The sequence below is a fragment of the Rhodamnia argentea genome, chromosome 6 (assembly GCF_020921035.1).
Source record: "Rhodamnia argentea isolate NSW1041297 chromosome 6, ASM2092103v1, whole genome shotgun sequence".
NCBI classification, from domain to species: Eukaryota; Viridiplantae; Streptophyta; class Magnoliopsida; order Myrtales; family Myrtaceae; genus Rhodamnia; species Rhodamnia argentea.
This window is the reverse complement of record NC_063155.1, coordinates 20,077,663-20,096,377: the sequence shown is the minus strand read 5'-3', so window position 1 is coordinate 20,096,377 and position 18,715 is coordinate 20,077,663. Positions and strand designations below refer to the sequence as shown.

General features: G+C 40.1%; 2 protein-coding genes and 1 pseudogene across 3 annotated transcripts in view; 2 read left to right on the top strand and 1 right to left on the bottom strand.

The window, feature by feature from the left end:
• The window catches only part of LOC125315459 (putative disease resistance protein At3g14460), a 707,586-nt gene that overhangs the window by 435,301 nt on the left and 253,570 nt on the right, over positions 1 to 18,715 (bottom strand). The gene's annotated exons all lie outside the window — the stretch shown is intronic.
• Positions 572 to 1,087, top strand: LOC115734357 (annotated as a pseudogene).
• LOC115734143 (putative lysine-specific demethylase JMJ16) lies at positions 7,583 to 17,607 on the top strand. Of its 2 annotated transcripts, XM_048280529.1 has the most exons (13): positions 7,591 to 7,909; positions 8,061 to 8,128; positions 9,877 to 10,197; positions 10,307 to 10,378; positions 11,090 to 11,167; positions 11,275 to 11,802; positions 11,927 to 12,151; positions 12,518 to 12,679; positions 13,227 to 13,595; positions 13,899 to 15,282; positions 15,372 to 15,475; positions 15,993 to 16,190; positions 16,625 to 17,607. In XM_048280529.1, exons 3-13 carry the CDS (start codon positions 9,880 to 9,882, stop codon positions 16,961 to 16,963), a joined length of 3,777 nt encoding a protein of 1,258 aa, XP_048136486.1. In that variant the 5' UTR covers positions 7,591 to 7,909; positions 8,061 to 8,128; positions 9,877 to 9,879; the 3' UTR covers positions 16,964 to 17,607. The 2 variants fall into 2 exon arrangements, with proteins under 2 accessions (XP_048136487.1, XP_048136486.1); XM_048280530.1 differs by having other exon boundaries at positions 7,583 to 8,128; positions 15,993 to 16,137; positions 16,625 to 16,740.

Sequence of the window (18,715 nt, the reverse complement as noted above, 5' to 3'; positions counted from 1 at the left end):
TTCATTTCTCTTCTTCTCTTTTTATTTGTAAATTTATTTTAAAAATATCGCAAAAGTAGCGCAATGCTTACTTATAGTCCCTCCTCCTCCTTTTTTTTCTTTTTGTGGTCAAAATAAAACAATGCAACTGATGTTTATTATCAAACTATTCAAATATTCATTTTTTTTCTTTTAATGACGAACGAACAAAAATTCCAGACCTTATTTGGGGGGTTGGGTGGGTTTTTTTTTTTTTTTTTGGGACGACGGTTGTGGGTTCATTTTGAAGGGAAAATAACCCAAATTAGGTCCTTTAAAAGTAAAGATCTGTTATCCTTTGGTGTCAAATTTTCTCTCCAATAATAAAGAATTGGAGTGTTTTCATAATCTCATTCCCGATTACGAAAAGATTTTTTCTTTTCTTTTTTTGCATTCAGTCATAAACCTTTCAACTTGATCAATACGTGGTCTTTGTCGGCGCAAACGTGCCTATATGGTTCCGGAGTATAATTTAGAACGGGATCTCTATAAATTCGCTCGTTCACCCTCCCTTGCTTGGCAGATAACGTTTGTGAGCTCCATCAGAATAACCATGAAACTGTCGTCCGTGTTCACGAGGTACTGGTTCACGAGGGCATTCATCGACGGGATTGGAGGCTTTGCAATACAATTGATGGGCTTCTTCTTCATGACAGTGTTCCCGTTTGCTTTGGCCATCCCTTACTACCAATGGACCTTGCCAGACAATTGAATCGGGTTTGTGATCATGTACTCGGTCACCTTCTTCTTCGCAAACTTCGGCCCTAACGCCACCAAATTCGTGGTCCCTGCCAAGATCTTTCCAGTACAGCTCAGGTCAACATGTCATGGCACATCTGCCGTGGCTGGCGAGGCGCGGTCCTTGATGGGCGGGTGCGCATTTAGTTTTATGTATGCAATGGGTGGGATCGGCATTAGGAAGGCTTTGATCATACCCGTCGTGACCGATTTCTTTGGGATAGTTTTCACGTTCTTGGTGCCGAAGTCGAAGGGCCATTCGCTCGAGGAAATCTCTGAAGAGTGTGAGGAAGATAATGCAGCAGCTGATTTGAGGACTGTCCCCATTTAAATAGGCCTAAAAGTCTGCAAATATGAGTTTTCTAGCAGATTTGGTTTATGTGAGTTAGCTCTGAAAGCTGCGTTTTTGGGCCGCTGATCATGTTGACAAGATTCATGCCATCATCCTTGAAGCTTGAATTATGGTCACTGAAGCAGAGCCAGATGAATCTCTATGGTTATGTAGTATCATTTTGACAAGTTAATCTCAGTCAAATGTAAACTTTCACATACCTCCCTATTCCTGCTTCCAGTTTCCTTCTTGTACTTCTGGTTTTAGCTGCACAACTAGTTGGATCTTCTATCATCGACTGGGTGGGTCATTTTGTGAGGATAGAGAGAGAAATCCCTTTCATCTTGAGTTTCCATACTTATTGCCCGTCAAATTCATGAAATTTTCAGCCGGATAATTTCAATTCATACAGAAGGATAGCGATGTATAATGACAGAGAATTAGTAATCGATGATGACTTTGGGCCCTATGATTCATTTACTATGAGCATGAGCAACCTACCCAGAAATTTGAAAACGGGCACAAAATGTCGGTATGTGATGATCGAGCTTTGACCGCAAAGCATGCATGCATGCACGGTTCTCTTTGAGACCACCATCATCATCTAGGCCTGGACTAGTATAGTCCTCAAGAAGCATCGTGTTTTCCACTTGCAATGAAAGACTCCTTGAAGAATCTAATCTTTCATACAAGGTATGAATAGCATAGCATGAACCAACTCTTAGTACTTAAAAATGCGACATTATTCCTGTCGAATGTAGAAAGGGGTAAAGACAATTTTACAGCAATGTAAAGTCCCCAATTAGTGACGTGGAAGGGGAAATAAGGATCAAGAGAGTAGCGGAATCGAAGAGAGAGATGTGCAATCAATTTCTCACTCGATTTTCTCGCTATATGACTCTTCTGTATCTGAAAATAAACGAATGATTTCACAACCTCATAACAAATGAAAGCTTGAATTGAAGCCCTTCATACACTGCTGCATTAATTCGTCAATTCAGCAACTCTATAAACTTCCAGTCCTCCCAACTTGTTAACGGCATAGAGTACTATCCAAGGCTGCAGATGAAGGCTACTCGAGACGATCTTTAGAAAAGTACATTGAAGTTCCAAGAAGCAAGTCCATCTAAAAGCAAGTAACAAGCGAATCACTTGGTCAATCGGAAGTTACATGTTGATCATATGGCAAGTGGCTTCAGCTGATGTGCTATGCTCATCCTGCAGATATACTCTCCAACCCCTGAAATCCAAAGATTAAATCAACTTCATATCTAATTGGAAAACGGGTTATTGTCCCAAAGGTAGACAACTTTAGAGAAATAGATAGCCTGGCCAACAATTGCAGCTTTCACGCAATGCAGATCCCATACCATCATCAGTATGCGAAAACTAAAATGCTGCAGGAGAAGGTTCGGCACTATTGAAGAACACTAACATCATTACCATGGAAAGCAGGCGATAACCATGTTTATTTCCCATTAATGGTCAGTATACAAGTTCAACAATTCAAATCTGCTCCTAAAAACCGAGAAAAAACAAGCTGATACTCAAACGTTTTTATTGGGTGTCCCATTAGAGCCAAACCAGCAGAGGCAAATTCATACCATATCATGAAATATGTTAAGCAGAAACAGGGAGCCACTTATAAAGCAAGTCAACACTCATAACTACATGCAGTCTAGATGCATTTGAAATGGAATACAACAACATATGATCACAAATTAAAATCACCACTCACGTACAATGAGACCTATAAAGACAACATAGATAATAATCAACAAATAGCATATCTAATCACTTCGCCTCCTTGCCGCTGGTCTTCCGGCAACGCTGCAAATTTTATTAGACTGAATAGTCTCTTTTCTATCAGAAGATACAGGAAGAAGCCCAATGGTGAAATTCATCCCCCTCCTGCAGATTACCACATGAAGCATTTCCCAGAGAAGTCCATGTCTAGCTTACTGACGATAACAAAGTCAAATTACTAACTCAAGGGGTGGAATAAAAACCGACAAAGAAGAAGAATTCCGACGTCCTTGCCTGCAATGTCCAGAAACCGCAACTCAAGCTTCTGTCGTCGCAGCTCCAAAACCTTAAAAATCACCAATCCCACAGTTGAATTCATCAATCTACAGCTAAATTCACCAAATGCGCGCATCTGGCGAATGCACAAACAGTTCATAGTTCACAGCGAGAAAATCCAGACATTGGAGAGTACCGTCAGGGGGCGCAAACAAAAAGCCTTTGCCAGAGAAACGCCGGTGTGAGACGACCCCAGATTTACCCCGAGGGAGAACCGTCCTCGCCAGCTTGGATCCATCTTACGGCGAAGGGCATTGGGGGGAAAATGAAAATTCCTTTCTTTTGGGATTGCAGTGGCACGAATAGACCGAGAATCATCGAAGAGAGAAAGGAAGGGAGCCTCGCTGCCATCGGTGTGATATTCCGGCAAGCCCACACCTTGTGGGACGCGTTGCTTCAACAAGCGGCAACCTCTTTCTCTTGGACGAACTGCACCAATCTGAACGAAAGCAACCTCGGTTGAACGTGAGTGAAGCTTGCCGGATGAAGGACTTGAAGCTTGCAGACGACGGAACCTTGGAGAGAAGAGACGACGCTAATGAAGCTCGCGAGGAGCGGCGAGAACCGGGGCGGCGCCGCCGAGGATCGGACGAGAGCAATCTGCTTAAGCACACTGGCAGAAGAAACAAAACATGAAAAATTGAGAATCCTAATTCTATTCGGGGGATTTCTTCAATTTTTCACCTAATTGCAAATTACGGACCAAATTATCTCCGTTCTGGTGGCCCGAAAGTGTTTGCCGGCCGACATGAGGCCGGCCAGCGAGTATAGACTTCGCCACTTTAGATATTTATTTGAAACCAAGTCTCTACTTCAAATTATCTCAATGAATTATGATATAATATCTGTTTGTCATGATTCTGCATATATTTAGGAATCGTGAAATTGTGAGTTTCGCTTATTTTACTTGAATAAAAATCAAACCTTCTACATAACATGTAATAGGAATTGTAGGATTAGAAAGAGTGTATGTGATTATTTACGCCTCATGCAAATTATGATTTAGGTATATGCTCACTAAAAGTCCTAGAACTTGCAAAAAAAAAAAATAATCGAGTCCTAAAATTTATCAAATTGGTGCAATCGAGTCATTTTGTTAACTTTATCCAATGTGACTATCGAAAAATACTAACATGGCCTTTTTTTAATATTTTCTTTCTCACATGACAATGACATTGCTAAAACGTCATTGTTTCGATCAAAATATATATTTTTAATATAATTTCTATTTAAACTAATTTAGAAAATAAGCTTAGCATAACTACCGACAAAAAGGGCTGGCAACGATGGAGAAGTGGTCGGCGATGGTCACCGGGCCCCGACCAAGGGCCGGCGACCCTCACCGGGCGAGGCTCACCAGTCCTCACCCAATTCTAATCACAAGACACCGGTTGTTGGGGTCGGTCGCCGGTGGTGGCCCTCACCTAATTTGGGGTAGGGCCGCGACCAGCAGGCCTGCGCGAGCCTTGTTGACCATTTCTCAACCATTGACGACCCTTTCCGGCAATGGTGGGGTGACGACGGCCATTGCCGCTAGTTCTGCTTCTTTTTTTTTTTTTTTTTTTGGTAATTTTAAATTCATTTAAATAAAAATTATATTAACAATAGATTTGGATCAAAACGAGGTCTAGTGGACATATCCCTTCAATTTAACGACAAATAAGTATTAAGAAATCTCATATTTATTCGTTGCTATAAGGATATTTCTAGGTTTCCCTTTTTTGAGTCATATTAATTCTTACTGAATGTGATGATTTCTTTTGTTCCCAAGCGCAGGAAATAGTTATCAAACGCATTTAACTTGTTGCTACCTAGGTTGTTGTCATGTCAAAATTAAAAATCAACGAATTCATTTAACTTGTCTACTCCAACATAATGATCGGGAAATAGGATAATGTTGAACATTGTGATTCGATTAAGAGGGATTTAATTCATGCTAACATTATTTTTGTGATGTAATTCCTATCTTAGGTTGTAAGCGTCATTAGGATTCGGTTACTTTAAATTTTTCTTCAGAAACAATACGATGGCTTAATTTGCTTTGTTTTTTTTTTATCATAAGAAAAATCTTCATTTCATATCAAAAAGACATACATCACTTCAAAATAAAAATGAAAATCCTACAAATCAAACAAATCTAAAAAGTAAATCAACTCGATCTAACTTGTAGAAACTCGCTCATTCTTCAAAGACGAATCTGGCATTGCATCCAAGCACAACCGACGGCCGATCACCAAATCTCGCATCATCATTAATGATGAGCACACACCGAGAAGTCCCTCTCTAGTAGCAACGGCTTTACCAAAAGGCGGTGCATGCTTAGGTTTGGCGTTCTCGGTACCATCACCGCGCAGAGATAACAAAAATCTCAATAGTTTGAAATAGCATAAAAAACGCATTACAAATCCCAAATCTATTTCTAGATTGGAATAGAATAACATCCAAATCTAAATCTAACTCTAGATCGGAGGAGAGCAACCCGTTGATCACAAAATCACTTTCAAAAAAGCTGATTGACGGATAAAAGCTTCGACAATTTGCATAGCGCTTGACCATCCGGAGCAAACATCCGAAGCCGGAGCGAACAGGTTCTTCCAATGCACTTGCGTTTCGATCTTCGGAGAGCTTAGATGTCGATCGCAGCTCCACCAAATTGACGAAGAGATTTACCGAAAAGAAAACAAGACGAGGAAAACTAATCGCTTTTGGTTTATTTAAATAGTTACGAATTGGGTGAAATCATGACATGTTTATTTGACATCACTTTTATCAGATTAAAAAGCTAGCCGGAATTTTTAAAAAAAAAAATTAATACATGCATTTCTCGATAACACTTACAAGAAAAAAAAAATTATATTTATTTCATCCAAAAAATTACTAGTTTCTGCTTTTTGAAATATCAACTTATGGATAGCTATTTACATGGTGTGTCGTGTCTTCTCGTAGATTTTTTCCTTTATCATTTGTTTTCGAAAACAAGAAGAAGGATGCAAGCAAACATGAAACAACCTCGTTGTCATGACGAAAATATTCTATCTATATTATCAAGCAAAACCTACTTTTGTTACATTTGTAGATTTCCTAAACAGCCCTTCCTTTATAGCGTAGAAATATGAAGAATCTCTCACAACCATATCCATGACACCTCGTGATTACGTGCGTCATGCAACTTCGGGCCTTGGCATTCTAGGAATGTTAACTGTCTATAATGAAAATTTTCTATTGCAATCTTGCATTCACTAATATATTAGCATTCCCATTTCGCCCCTCGCGCTTTAACCATTTCCTGCACCGGATTTGCGCGAGACGTCGCGGTCGGTATGGCTGAGAAGCTTTCTTGGACGAGGTCAAGGTGTGCCGGTGCGGCTCTGCCGAGGGTGAGGGGACATCGAAAGCCCTTTCAAAGATGCTTTGCGACGAACGGTTATTTGGAATTTGGCAAATCGGCAGTGATCTCCATTTTCTTCTTCGATGAATATAATAAGCAAGCATATCATAACGCCAAAGCTCTCTCAAACGCACCCTTAAGTCATTGGGGGCATCGGGCCCTTTACCTCGTTCTAGTCCTTGGATATTTAATATCCAATCTCGACCGCCAGACTCCTTAACACGAGCAACGCAGCTGAATAGCTGAATATCGACGATCCAATTATTACTAATTAGGAATGGCGACCAACCCTCTCGATCGCTAACCCGTGGCAATCACGTGCAATTTTTTGTACCGATGCTCCGACCCCGCTTAAACTTAAACGGACTCATGATCAATCGAGAGCCGGTAGAGACGCGGCCCGAGCGGGGCCAAGCCTATCCCCATGCAGTACCACGCCTCTCTCTTATTCATAATATTCCTACCACCAAAGCCGTCCGAACACGCGCAAAAAAAAATTAGGGCGGGTACGGCAGCCGCGGCCTGCAATTGCCTTTAACGACTCCCGCTTTCTTCTTCTTCCTTCTTCTCCCCCCGGCCCCGCCCCCTGGAATTCGCCGAAGCTTCCAGAATCGCCGAAACCACAGAACAGCCCACAGTTCTCTCTCTCTCTCTCTCTACTGGATTTACCAAACTACCCCCCCACCTCCTCCACCCCCTCTTTCCACATATTAATTTATGTATCTTCCTGCTTGGTCTACATTAAATTAGAAAAAAAAAAAGAGCAAGTAAGTTAGTTTTTTAAACTAAGCTCCACGAAGAACTTTTATTTAGGCACGTCACGCTGCTATACGCACGAATTGCAAAAACGCTAACGCCTTATCATCGAATTTTTTTTTCTTCCCCACTTTGGCTTTTGACGACCGAGAAAAAAAAAAGGAAAAAGAAAAATCAAATCTATCGGCAATTTTTCCCCTTCTTCCTTTTACTTGTGATGATGATGATGATGATCCATAGCCATAGGTGACCAAACAATTTTGTGGGGGGGAGTTGTACCCGATTTGCCCTTATCTTGAAGGCATCATCAATCGGCCAAAGGGGAGGGGAATATTTCTTGTGTTGTTAATCTGTTCTTGTCTGGACAGTTGTTGATTTCTTCCCCACGACACCCAAATCTCTGGTGGGTCTAGGGTTTCTTCTGCACTTGCTGCTAGTTGCCCGGATCAAAATTCAGGGTCCGGATCTTCTCTCTCTCTCTCTGTGTTGTCATCTGGGATTTGCTTGGGGGGATTTTACCTAATTTTAATTTATACATATTTTGAGCAGCAGCGGAGAGGAACAGCGATCTCCCCCTCCCCCCACGTCCTTGATAGGTTAGGGTTAGGGTTTAGATCTGCTTAATTTCGATTTTGGAAACTTTGGGACCCCTTTTTTTTTTTTTTTTTCTGTGTAACTTGGGGTTGCTATATTTGGGAATGTTTTAAGTGCTTTTGATGACAATCTTGGGTTGTGGACGGAATCTAGGTCTTGGGTAAGCTGCATCTGCCAACTCCAACTCCAACTCCAAAAATCAGACTCTGGATCATGACCACGTAAGATTGAATCTCGGTTCCCGGGTTATTTATGGGAATAAAATCTGATTTTCATTGATTTAATTTGGGCTGTGTGATGGTGAGGTGATTCATCATTGCTGAGATTTGACTTTGGGATGGTACTGTGATTTATCTAAATTTTTTTTAGGCAATTCGAGGTCGATACGATGTCAAATGCTGCTCGTGATACTCATGCTCATGTTCTTTCTACTGAACTGACGTGGTATCAGTGGGGGTGGGATTGTGTCTCATGGCTTGTCTAAATTTGGAAGTTGCTGCTATGCATGTTTGTTGTTCAATGCATTGAGGATATTTTGGGTAAAAAATTAGCTATGCTATCTATGAAATTGTATTTCATGGACCCCTGCTTGCAGATCCTGAATGCTGCCTTAGAATCTTTATGGGGATTCGACAATCTAGTATGTCGAGATGATTTTATGCAACTGTTGGGGAAGCGTAAGCATTTCGATGCATCTGCATACTCTGCTAGTACCTTAATCCACGTCATAGGAAGATATAAATTGTCTCCATTGCTTCATTATCTATCTTGCTGTTCTAGAGACGAATATTCATTTCTTTCCGGTGTTGTTTTGACTAAATGTGTGATGTTCAAGAGAGCGTCAGTACTTTTAATTCCTTGTTCGAAGCAATAAAACGGCATTGCAAGCGATTGCTAAGCTTTGCCTGGCATGTAACAGTAAAGTACCTAAAGATCGCCTTGATATTATGGAGTAGAGTTATAAGGTGATGTGGATGTGGATAGACTTGGCAGGTAACTCCTAGCTGAAGTTTAGTGCTTGTTAAGCTTGATTAAGTCCTAAGAGCTCATTAATGAGACAGGCTTACAGCATCTTGTGAAGCTTGTCATATCTATGAGCTGAAACAGTTCTAGAATTTGGAGTGTGCTTAGCATTAGGGTTGACTTCCAGCACTGAATAAAGATTGCATGCCATAATGGCAGCCATTGGATTACTATGTTAGCACATGCATGCTGATTAATTGCTTCTGTTAAAAAGAAAGTAATTTCTACTTAACATAATTTAGGGTGCTGTGACTAAGGTTTGATGTCAGAGGTATGACTTTGTGGACCGGGGACTTTGAACGGAAAATTTATCCATCGACTCATATCCTCCGAGGGTTCTATGGTGCCAATACCTCTGCCATTCTCTGTGATCGCTCGATTGTTTTTTCCTCCCTGCAATGACAATTTTTAAGCTACTAGATTTGGAAAGAATCAATATCAGCTTGTTTGATGAATAAACAATATCTGCATGGTTGTGAAGCTGTTTATGTTTTCCAGATAAAACATTAGTTTCCTATCTCTGCAGTGACCGTCCCTGTCAATTGTCATAGTTACTGTTTGTTTCATGCATATTGATTTGCTGTGTGTCAATAACCCGGGGCATGTTTAGAGATGGAGAGCCTCTTTATCTGTATGCCATGTTTTCTGTTCATCTGTTTTCACATATAGCATTGGTAAGTTAAGCGTACTGCTTAGTTTCTAGCCTATTGCCTTTCACAAATTTGAATACTCATGTTATTATCCTTTTTGTGTATTAGCTAGGTCCCCCTCTCTGTTTGTTTAGCTGGATTGTTCGGGCATCACTATCTTGCTTTTCTCCTTTCAGAATAGAATTGTACAACAGATCAAATCCTTATTTCTTGCATGAGCTAATTTTTAATCGTACATGCGCTATACGCTCTCTCTATAAGTTGTTCTGATGACTCCGTCAACTTCGTCTGTTCAGAAAATGATGGGGACACTCATGAGAATTTGCGTTAAAGAAGAGAATGATGAGTTTCCAACGGTTCCACCAGGTTTTGAGGCATTTCCTTCATTTACTCTAAAGAGGGTTGAAGATAATAAGAAAGAGGATTGTAAACCAGATGGTGAGAGCTTGATCAGTTGCTCAGCGCCAGCAAATGCTTCGGAGTTGCAGTCAGTGAAGCTAAAAACTGAAGTTGATAGTGATGATGCCAAAAAAGTTACGCGGTCACTCAGGCGGAGGTCTTGGAGCAAATATAACCAACATGGAAACAGTTCAGATGATGAGTCGGATTGTGAGAAGGTTGATCTTTCTTACTGTTGAATTTTCTTGACTTTATTTTTTGGAGTCATCATGTGCTCCTTATTAACGTGCTATTTCTAACACTAGTCACGTTTGTCCATTGTTGCAGAGTTTTTCTGCCAGGACCTCTCTCCCTAAGGGTGTCCTTCGTGGGTGCCCGAAATGTAGAAACTGTCAGAAGGTTTGGTTTTATCATCAATTATCCCTTCTGTTTACGTTCATGTTTTCTTCATGAGCTGCTTGGTGATCTTTTACGATTATGCTTCGGCAAAAGGACACCTCAAGTGTCAATATTTGTGTACGGCGCTCACTTTGATGCCAATATTTTTTTTTTGGATCATTTAAGTATCAAATCAAAGAAAAAACTGTCATTTTAATGCCAACGGCGAGAAATTTCGGCAACCTCACCAGAGTTGGCACTTAAATAATCCAAAAAATGATCACTTTAGTGCCAAATTGGAGAAAAAACGATCAATTTAGTGCCAACGGCGAGAAATTCCGGCGATCCCACCGAAGTTGGCACTTAAATAACCTTTTTTAAAAAAAATTGGCACTAGGTGATTGAAAAAAAAAATATTGGCACTAAAATGAGCGCCGTACATAAATATTGGCACTTGAGGTGTTCTTCTATCTTTATGCTTCTTATTGGAAAAAAAGATTGACCAGTAGCGCTAACTGCTTCTACATTTAATAATTGTCGAAAATATGGCTGTTGACATTCCCCATCTCTGCAGCCATGAAAAGATGGATAGAGATTATTCCTTTACTGATAACAGGCAAAGTGACAGATGATGCACTACCATGAAATGGATTCTATTCAGCATAAATTGTTAGATACATTTATAATCTATATTTTCATGGAATCGGGCTCACAAGTGTTTTATTCTAACAGGTGTGTGCAAAGTGGCGCCCAGAGGATGCTAGACGGCCTAACCTTGAGGATGCCCCGGCCTTCTACCCTACCGAGGAGGTGTCTTCTTTTGCTTCCCCTCCTACTAGCTCTTTTAATATTGCTTTTAGTAATGGATGCTTTCCAAATAATACTTTGCGTACTAAAAGCTAACCTTCTGCTCTCAGGAATTTGAAGATACTTTGAAGTACATAGCAGCCATACGCCCGAGAGCAGAGCAATATGGAATCTGTCGCATCGTCCCTCCACCATCCTGGAAACCACCGTGTCCACTGAAGGAAAAAAGCATGTGGGAAGAATCGAAGTTTGCTACTCGAGTCCAGAGGGTTGACAAACTTCAAAATCGAGAGTCAATGCGAAAGATTTCCCTTATGCAAAGCCAGATGAGGAAAAAAAGGAGAAAATGTATGAAGAATGGTGTAGATTGTGGTAATGGACAGGGGATTAACTTGTGTCATGGTGATTCTTCATCTTATCAAGGGGAAGGGTTTGGGTTTGAACCTGGTCCTGAGTTCACTCTGGGCACATTTCAGAAATATGCTGAAGAATTTAAAACCCAGTACTTTCCCAGCAATAAAAACACGAATGCACTGGAAAATAGCCAGCCTCCGTTTCAGGGTCATTTTGAGCCTTCGCTTGATGATATTGAGGGGGAGTACTGGCGAATTGTGGAGAAACCTACTGAGGAAATCGAGGTATCATACATTCTTAGAACTTGCAAATAATTCTTAGACTTGACTATGTTTGTTTTGTTATACCTTATGGCCTCCTTCTGGTTTGCTGTTCTGTGCTATCAAAATGACCCTTGTGATATTGCAGGTGCTTTATGGTGCTGATTTGGAAACAGGGGTTTTTGGCAGTGGGTTTCCCAAAGCATCAAGTGAGCCTAATTCTGTTTCTGAAGAAAGATATGTCAAATCTGGGTGGAACCTTAACAACTTTCCTAGGCTTCCTGGATCCGTTCTTTCCTATGAAAGCGGTGACATATCTGGTGTTCTGGTGCCTTGGTTGTACATAGGAATGTGCTTTTCCTCCTTTTGTTGGGTAGGTATATATGTTCTTTTCTGCACTTTGAAGATCAAAATGCTTCGGACCAAAAAAAAGATCAAAATGCAGTTCCAGTCACATATGTTATGCCGTGTGGAAACACATTCTCATGGGCGTCTGGCATTTTCCCATTACTATTGTAATATAAATGAGAACATGCACTTTCACTATGATGTATATTTGTGTAAATTCTCTCTCTCTCTCTCAACGAATTATAGTCTCCAGAATCCCTGTCATGTAGTTTCAGCTAAGAAATATTTGATTACTGCTCTGTTCCCAATTGTTGCAGAACTATGACTTTCATCTGCTTTCTGACATTGTGGTTGCTGATCTGTTCATGTTGCCTTCATGTATTGAGAACAGCATGTTGAAGATCATCACCTGTACTCGTTAAATTACATGCATTGGGGTGCTCCAAAGATGTGGTATGGTGTTCCCGGGACACATGCTGTTAAGCTGGAGGAGGCTATGAGAAAGCATCTGCCAGATCTCTTTGAAGAACAACCTGATTTATTGCATAAGCTGGTGAGACTGATTTTTCACTGTTGCCGTTCGGATTTGTATTCACTATTGTTTTTGCTTGCTGCTTCTGCAGCACATTGTATCCCGTACATAATTGGTAGGCTATTATGATGGCAGCTCCAATGAATGTAATGTCCAAGCTGTTTGTAGTGAAAATATTTTGTTATAAGGCGTGAAGAATGCTTTGATGTGTGTCCAAAGGAGTCCATACATCTTTCGAGTCCCGAAAGTTAGTGCTTTAGTTTTAATATATGTGAAGCCTGAATAGGGCATTTTTTGATATTGGAGCTTGTTTTTTTCTAATAGATGGTCATTGCTTCAATAAAGTTAATTTTGTAGCTAGTTTTAGTGTTGCGTGATTACTTGCTACCAGTAAAAACTTACTTCAGATTGCCAGATATCTGCTTTTTACCCCGGATTCAGAGCCTATTTAGTGAAACTATGTTGCAACACCTCTTCTTTTTGGCTGAGAACCATAATGTACTGCTTCTCTGTGGGAGAGGTTTCTCTCTTTTGTAATGTTTCGTTGTTCTTTCTTTTCGAAATGCAGGTTACGCAGCTGTCCCCCTTAATACTTAAGTCTGAGGGAGTACCTGTTTATCGTTGCATCCAAAATGCTGGAGAGTTTGTTCTGACCTTTCCTCGGGCATATCATTCAGGGTTCAATTGCGGCTTTAATTGTGCAGAAGCAGTAAATGTAGCTCCTGTCGACTGGTTGCCCCATGGGCAAATTGCTGTGGAGCTATATCGCGAGCAAGGAAGAAAGACTTCTGTTTCTCATGATAAGTTATTGCTTGGTGCGGCTAGAGAAGCAGTTAGAGCACATTGGGAACTTAATCTACTGAAGAAGAATACTTCTGATAATTTAAGATGGAAAGATGCCTGCGGAAGGGATGGCATATTAGCAAAAGCATTCAAGGTGTTTTATTCAATTTCTGCCTTTGCCATTCATGTTCATTGTTCTCTCATGTACTGGGAGACAAGTCCATGACTAAAACTTTCTTTTTCAAAATAGCAAACTATGACAGTTGTCATCTTTGTCTGGAGTAGGTGGTTTGGGTTCATATATTGCATATGAGAAAGAATGAATTGTTGTGAATTCCAATCATATTAAGCATGTTAAATAGTGAAATTGAACTTTCAAGGTACTTCTTGAGATAATGGTAACATGCTGGCTTGTTTATGCATTAATTCCTTTCTAACTTTGTATGCCCTTGATCAGACACGTGTCGAGATGGAGCGAGTGCGGAGAGAACCTATCGATAAAATTTCACAGGCAGTGAAGATGGAGAACACTTTTGATGCCACTACAGAGAGGGAGTGCATTGTATGTTCTTTTGATCTGCATCTTTCTGCAGCAGGTTGTCGTTGTTCTTCTGATAGATATACCTGTTTGAATCATGCAAAGCAACTGTGCTCATGTGCTTGGGGTTCAAGATTTTTCTTATTTCGTTACGACTTAAATGAACTAAATATCCTCGTTGAGGCGTTGGAAGGAAAACTAAGTGCTATATACAGATGGGCGAGGCTAGATCTTGGGTTGGCTCTGAGTTCTTATGTTTCAAAAGAGCACATGCAAGCACCGGGGGTCAATGGTAACTTATCAAGTTCCGGTAAAGGATCTGTGACGAAAGAAGGAAATGCACAAATGTCACTCACTTACATGAAAGATCTACTTGTGAAGAATCTCTCTCAGAGAAGCGTGAAAACATCACAAACTTCTCATAATGCACTTGATGAACGGAAAGTGCATCCTGGCGACCAGTTTGGGAAAGAAGAATCAAACAATTCTTCTCCTGCAACAGATCACCAAGATTGCCAGTTGTCTCAGGAAAATGAATCATGCAATGGGAAGATTGCTGCTGATGAATCTGGAGCTAAGAAATCTTCAGTTTCAGGACAAGATAATATCATTCTTTTGAGTGATGATGAAGGTGAGGAGCCAGAGAAGTCAGTTTTACTTCTACCAAAAGAAGGATCATCTGTAAGGACAGCAGATTCTTTGGAGAGGCAGGTTCCTTCTGACAAGAAGGCAAGTGAGTGCGCTGTGCATGAAGAAGTAACCTCAACTGCCTCCATGACTGATGAACCATCTAGCAGCCAGGGGGGAAGAAAATCGTCACCTGAAGGTCAGCAGCATGCTTGTGCATCAGCAATTGTTAGTGATGAGCTGCATGGGAAAGGTGGAAATCAAAAACCCAATCTGCAGTCTGTTGCTTACATGGGTTTGTTGAGTTTAGAATCTAGACATACTGAAGATTCTTCATTTACAAAAGAAGTTGGTGATGACAACAGCAAGAATTCTAGGGCTGCAACTCCAGAGGGCTACGTTCAGCATTCGCCTTTATGCAGCAGTGAAAAGCACAGCACCGATGAAAAGCAAGAAAAGGGCGGAAGCAATGTCATCTGTAATGTAGTGGATAACACAGCAGATTCCGCAGGAAGTTCATCTTTTACTCAAAGCAATCTGGATAAATACTTCCGCCAGAAGGGCCCTCGAATTGCAAAGGTAGTGAGGAGGATCAACTGCAATGTCGAGCCTCTGGATTTTGGAGTAGTTCTTCCTGGAAAGTCATGGAGTAATAGCAAAACAATTTTTCCTAAAGGTATGGTACATGTGGACCATCAACAGAATTAGTACTATCACTAGCTATTCTATCATCTAATGAAGTTGCTCTTTCTTCTCGTTATTCAGGATTTAGAAGCAGGGTTAGGTACATCAACGTGTTAGAGCCTGCAAGTATGGGTTTCTATATCTCTGAAATCGTGGATGGTGGAGGAGTTGGACCTCTGTTTATGGTAATTGCATATACTTAATTAAACAAAATGTTCTCATTGTCATGGTTGCTATTGTGAAGTAATTCTTCACAAATATCTTAATTACTTTGTGAATCTACTCTCAGCTTTAGGCTTTTGTAGCTTTAACTTGTTCATTTGACCTATGATTGAGGATTCTATTGATTGTAATTGTTCCTTCCCCCATTGTTGACCTCTTTGTTGCTTTTCCAAAGGTCCTTAGAAGTCTTTGTTAGTTTTTGCTTTGATAAAAAGGTGAAATTGGATTTAGCTTTTGCTTCCAAGTGCTTTATGGAGCAAGATATGTTGCATTTTTTAATAGCAAAAAGGCAGGGAGGGGAGATATGTGAGGTGAGATATGTGTACATGTGAATGGTAATGGTGGTTATCATATTCATTGTGGATTTAAAAGTTCATAGATGTTTGTTTTTGGACTAGAAAGCTGTGGTGGATGTCCCTTTTGATTTTGAAGTAATAATTGTTGTTTTCTGTAACACAAATTCTTTATTTTCTTTTTCAGGTTTCCTTGGAACATTGCACAAGTGAGGTTTTCGTTCATGTTACGCCTACTAAGTGCTGGGAAATGGTTAGAGAACGATTAAATCAGGAGATCACAAGGAAACATAGAATGGGAAAGATGAACCTTCCTCCTCTGCAGCCTCCTGGCAGTCTTGACGGCTTTGAAATGTTTGGCTTCTCTTCACCAGCTATTGTGCAGGTACTAGGTTTTAAGAATTTTAATTTCTTTGAACTCTTGTATTTGTTGAAGTGGATTACATATAGAGGATTAAGAGCTGCTTTTACATGATTTTGCCAGAATTTAGGAGAGAACTGTGAGATATCACGAAAAAGAGAACGTGGTTCTTTCATGTTTCTAGTAGAAAAAGAACTTAATGTAGTGAACAGTGGCATGAACCTTATCTGGTGTGCAAAAGTTAGTTTAACTTGATGTTTTATTTCGTTTTGTTGTCATTATCGCCGTCTTCGTTGGACAAGTATGCAGAATCTTCCTACTGTCACATGGAACCAACCGAGTGTGAATGTGGAGATACTTAAACTTGGTCAACTTTTGGGTTCCTATAGTTTCTTGATTGGCAGATTCTTAATTCCATTGGGGCACTTCGAACTTTTAACATCATTATCTCTTCGCAGGCTATTGAGGCTATGGATCGAAATAGGATCTGCATTGACTATTGGGCTTCCCGACCCTATTCTCGGCCTCAAGTTCAGGTTCAACAGCATATTTCGTTGATAGATACTGGAGAAAATGCTAACAGGACGAACAAGGGAGCAAAAGCGTGCAGTCTAGATGCCACCGGAGATCATGTCAAGCCTGTTGAGGTAGAGACAGCCCTCAAAGGCCTTCTCAGGAAAGCAGATCTGCAGGAGTTACGCACTCTATACACCATACTAAACCAGAATGGGTCAATTCTGGATCAAGACTTGATAACTACACTCCTTAATGAGGAGATTCTTAAACGGCCCAGCTGATCCATTCTTATCCGATCCTTGGGAATTGGAGACACGAGTCGGTAACGCTGGTTTTTTGACACTGTAAATATGGCACAATGTTCGGCTGCAACATGGGTGACCTGCTCCTCGAGCTTTATTATCCTTTGAAAGGGAGAAAGAGCATATTTAGTGGATAAAGAAGATTGGGTTTCGAGGGAAGTTTGACTTCCCTTCATTGGTTGATTTTTGGATCCTCAAAGAATCAGTAGCTTGTGCAGTAGACACTGCCTGTTCTGATCTCGAGCAACAGCCTCTTTACATCAGAGTAGAATAAGCTCCAGTGTTCTTCGTTCCTTCTTCCGGTTTCATATACGTTGGCATCGCGAATTTTAGAGGAGTTCGGATCAGTCAGCGGCATTCTTAACCTTCCATGAATTGCAAGATGTTGATATGCTGATTTTTTTTTTTTTGTCTGGAATAGATGATTCATTCTACATTTCGACTTTGGCACTTGGCAGGTCCAAATAGTACACAATGTTCAATTGTTCCTGTGGCGTTTTTCAGGTATATTTTCTATGAAATTGAAGTTGAAAACTGTCAGAGCCATCCGCAATGAATGAATTGAAACTGTGACCAGTACTCTTCCCGAAATGCGTCGTCAAAGGAGGTTCTACATTTTGACTATCAGAACTTGCTAAATACTACATTGTTAGTTGGATAGTGCACAGCTTTGAGTTTACTGGGTGCTGAGAATTAAGTAAATTGCATATCAAGCCAAGTAGAGTAGTGGTGCGTAGTTTCATGTTTCTTATAAGTTTCGCTTGAAACTTTAAACTTATCCATTGAAATAAGTTTTTCATTTTTTTAAACTTGAAATCTATTGTACAACCTGAAACCTACCTTATCATAGGTTCCATGATTGGTTTCATGGTCCATCGAGATTCTACCTATATTTTTAATTGAACATTGCAGTGAATTATTATCTTTAATGATTATCATTTGCTATTGTAATTTATTACCACAACACATATTTAGACACGTATAAATATAAAACATTAGCAATGTAAAAGCCTTAGTTATGAATATCGACGGAAATGAAAGTTTACATGAGTGGTTTTAGATTATACATATCATCGGACGTTATGGAATATCGCAGAATCGCATAAAGACATGCCGAAAAAGCACCAGAACTTGTTACAAGTTACAAATTATAGGTTTCAGGTTCTAAGTTCCAGATTCTAATTATCCGAAATTTATCCGTCGGAACGGGTTTCTCAATTTTTGGAACCTGGATATACTTTAGAACACGGAATCAGACAGATTTCCCACTAGTTTGGTTTTCTATCATGAAATCATGCTCATCTCTAAATAGAAATCTTGGTCATCTAAGCTCTACTATCCGAGCATAAGCCAGCATGAGAAAACAGAGAAGAGGGGATGGACGGCCTTGCATTGGAAAAGATAGTTTTGTGTGCAAGTTTCTTTGGATCTGTTAATATATCCGACTCCATTAGTTTTGAATATTTAGAAAATGCATAATATCTACATTACGAGGGATAAAAATAAATGAATTTCCATAATGTGGTTTGCAATATGAACCTTTTTATCCATCTCAATCATTTCATGGCTATAATTTAACAATTCAATTGACCAGTTTAACTTGCTAAAATCAGCATGATGTCAATAACTTTCTTCCGAAGACGAATTTAGCATACTTGATCAGCCACTAACGAGTAATTCTAATGTAAGTGAATTTGATCAAGGGGACATAGAAATAGTACTTCAAGATCC

Coding starts and splice junctions, on each gene's coding strand:
- LOC115734143 (XM_048280529.1), top strand. CDS start 9,880: ATGATGGGGACACTCATGAGAATTTGCGTTAAAGAAGAGAATGATGAG. Junction 10,198..10,306: donor ATGAGTCGGATTGTGAGAAG/GTTGATCTTTCT, acceptor CCATTGTTGCAG/AGTTTTTCTGCCAGGACCTC. Junction 10,379..11,089: donor AATGTAGAAACTGTCAGAAG/GTTTGGTTTTAT, acceptor TTATTCTAACAG/GTGTGTGCAAAGTGGCGCCC.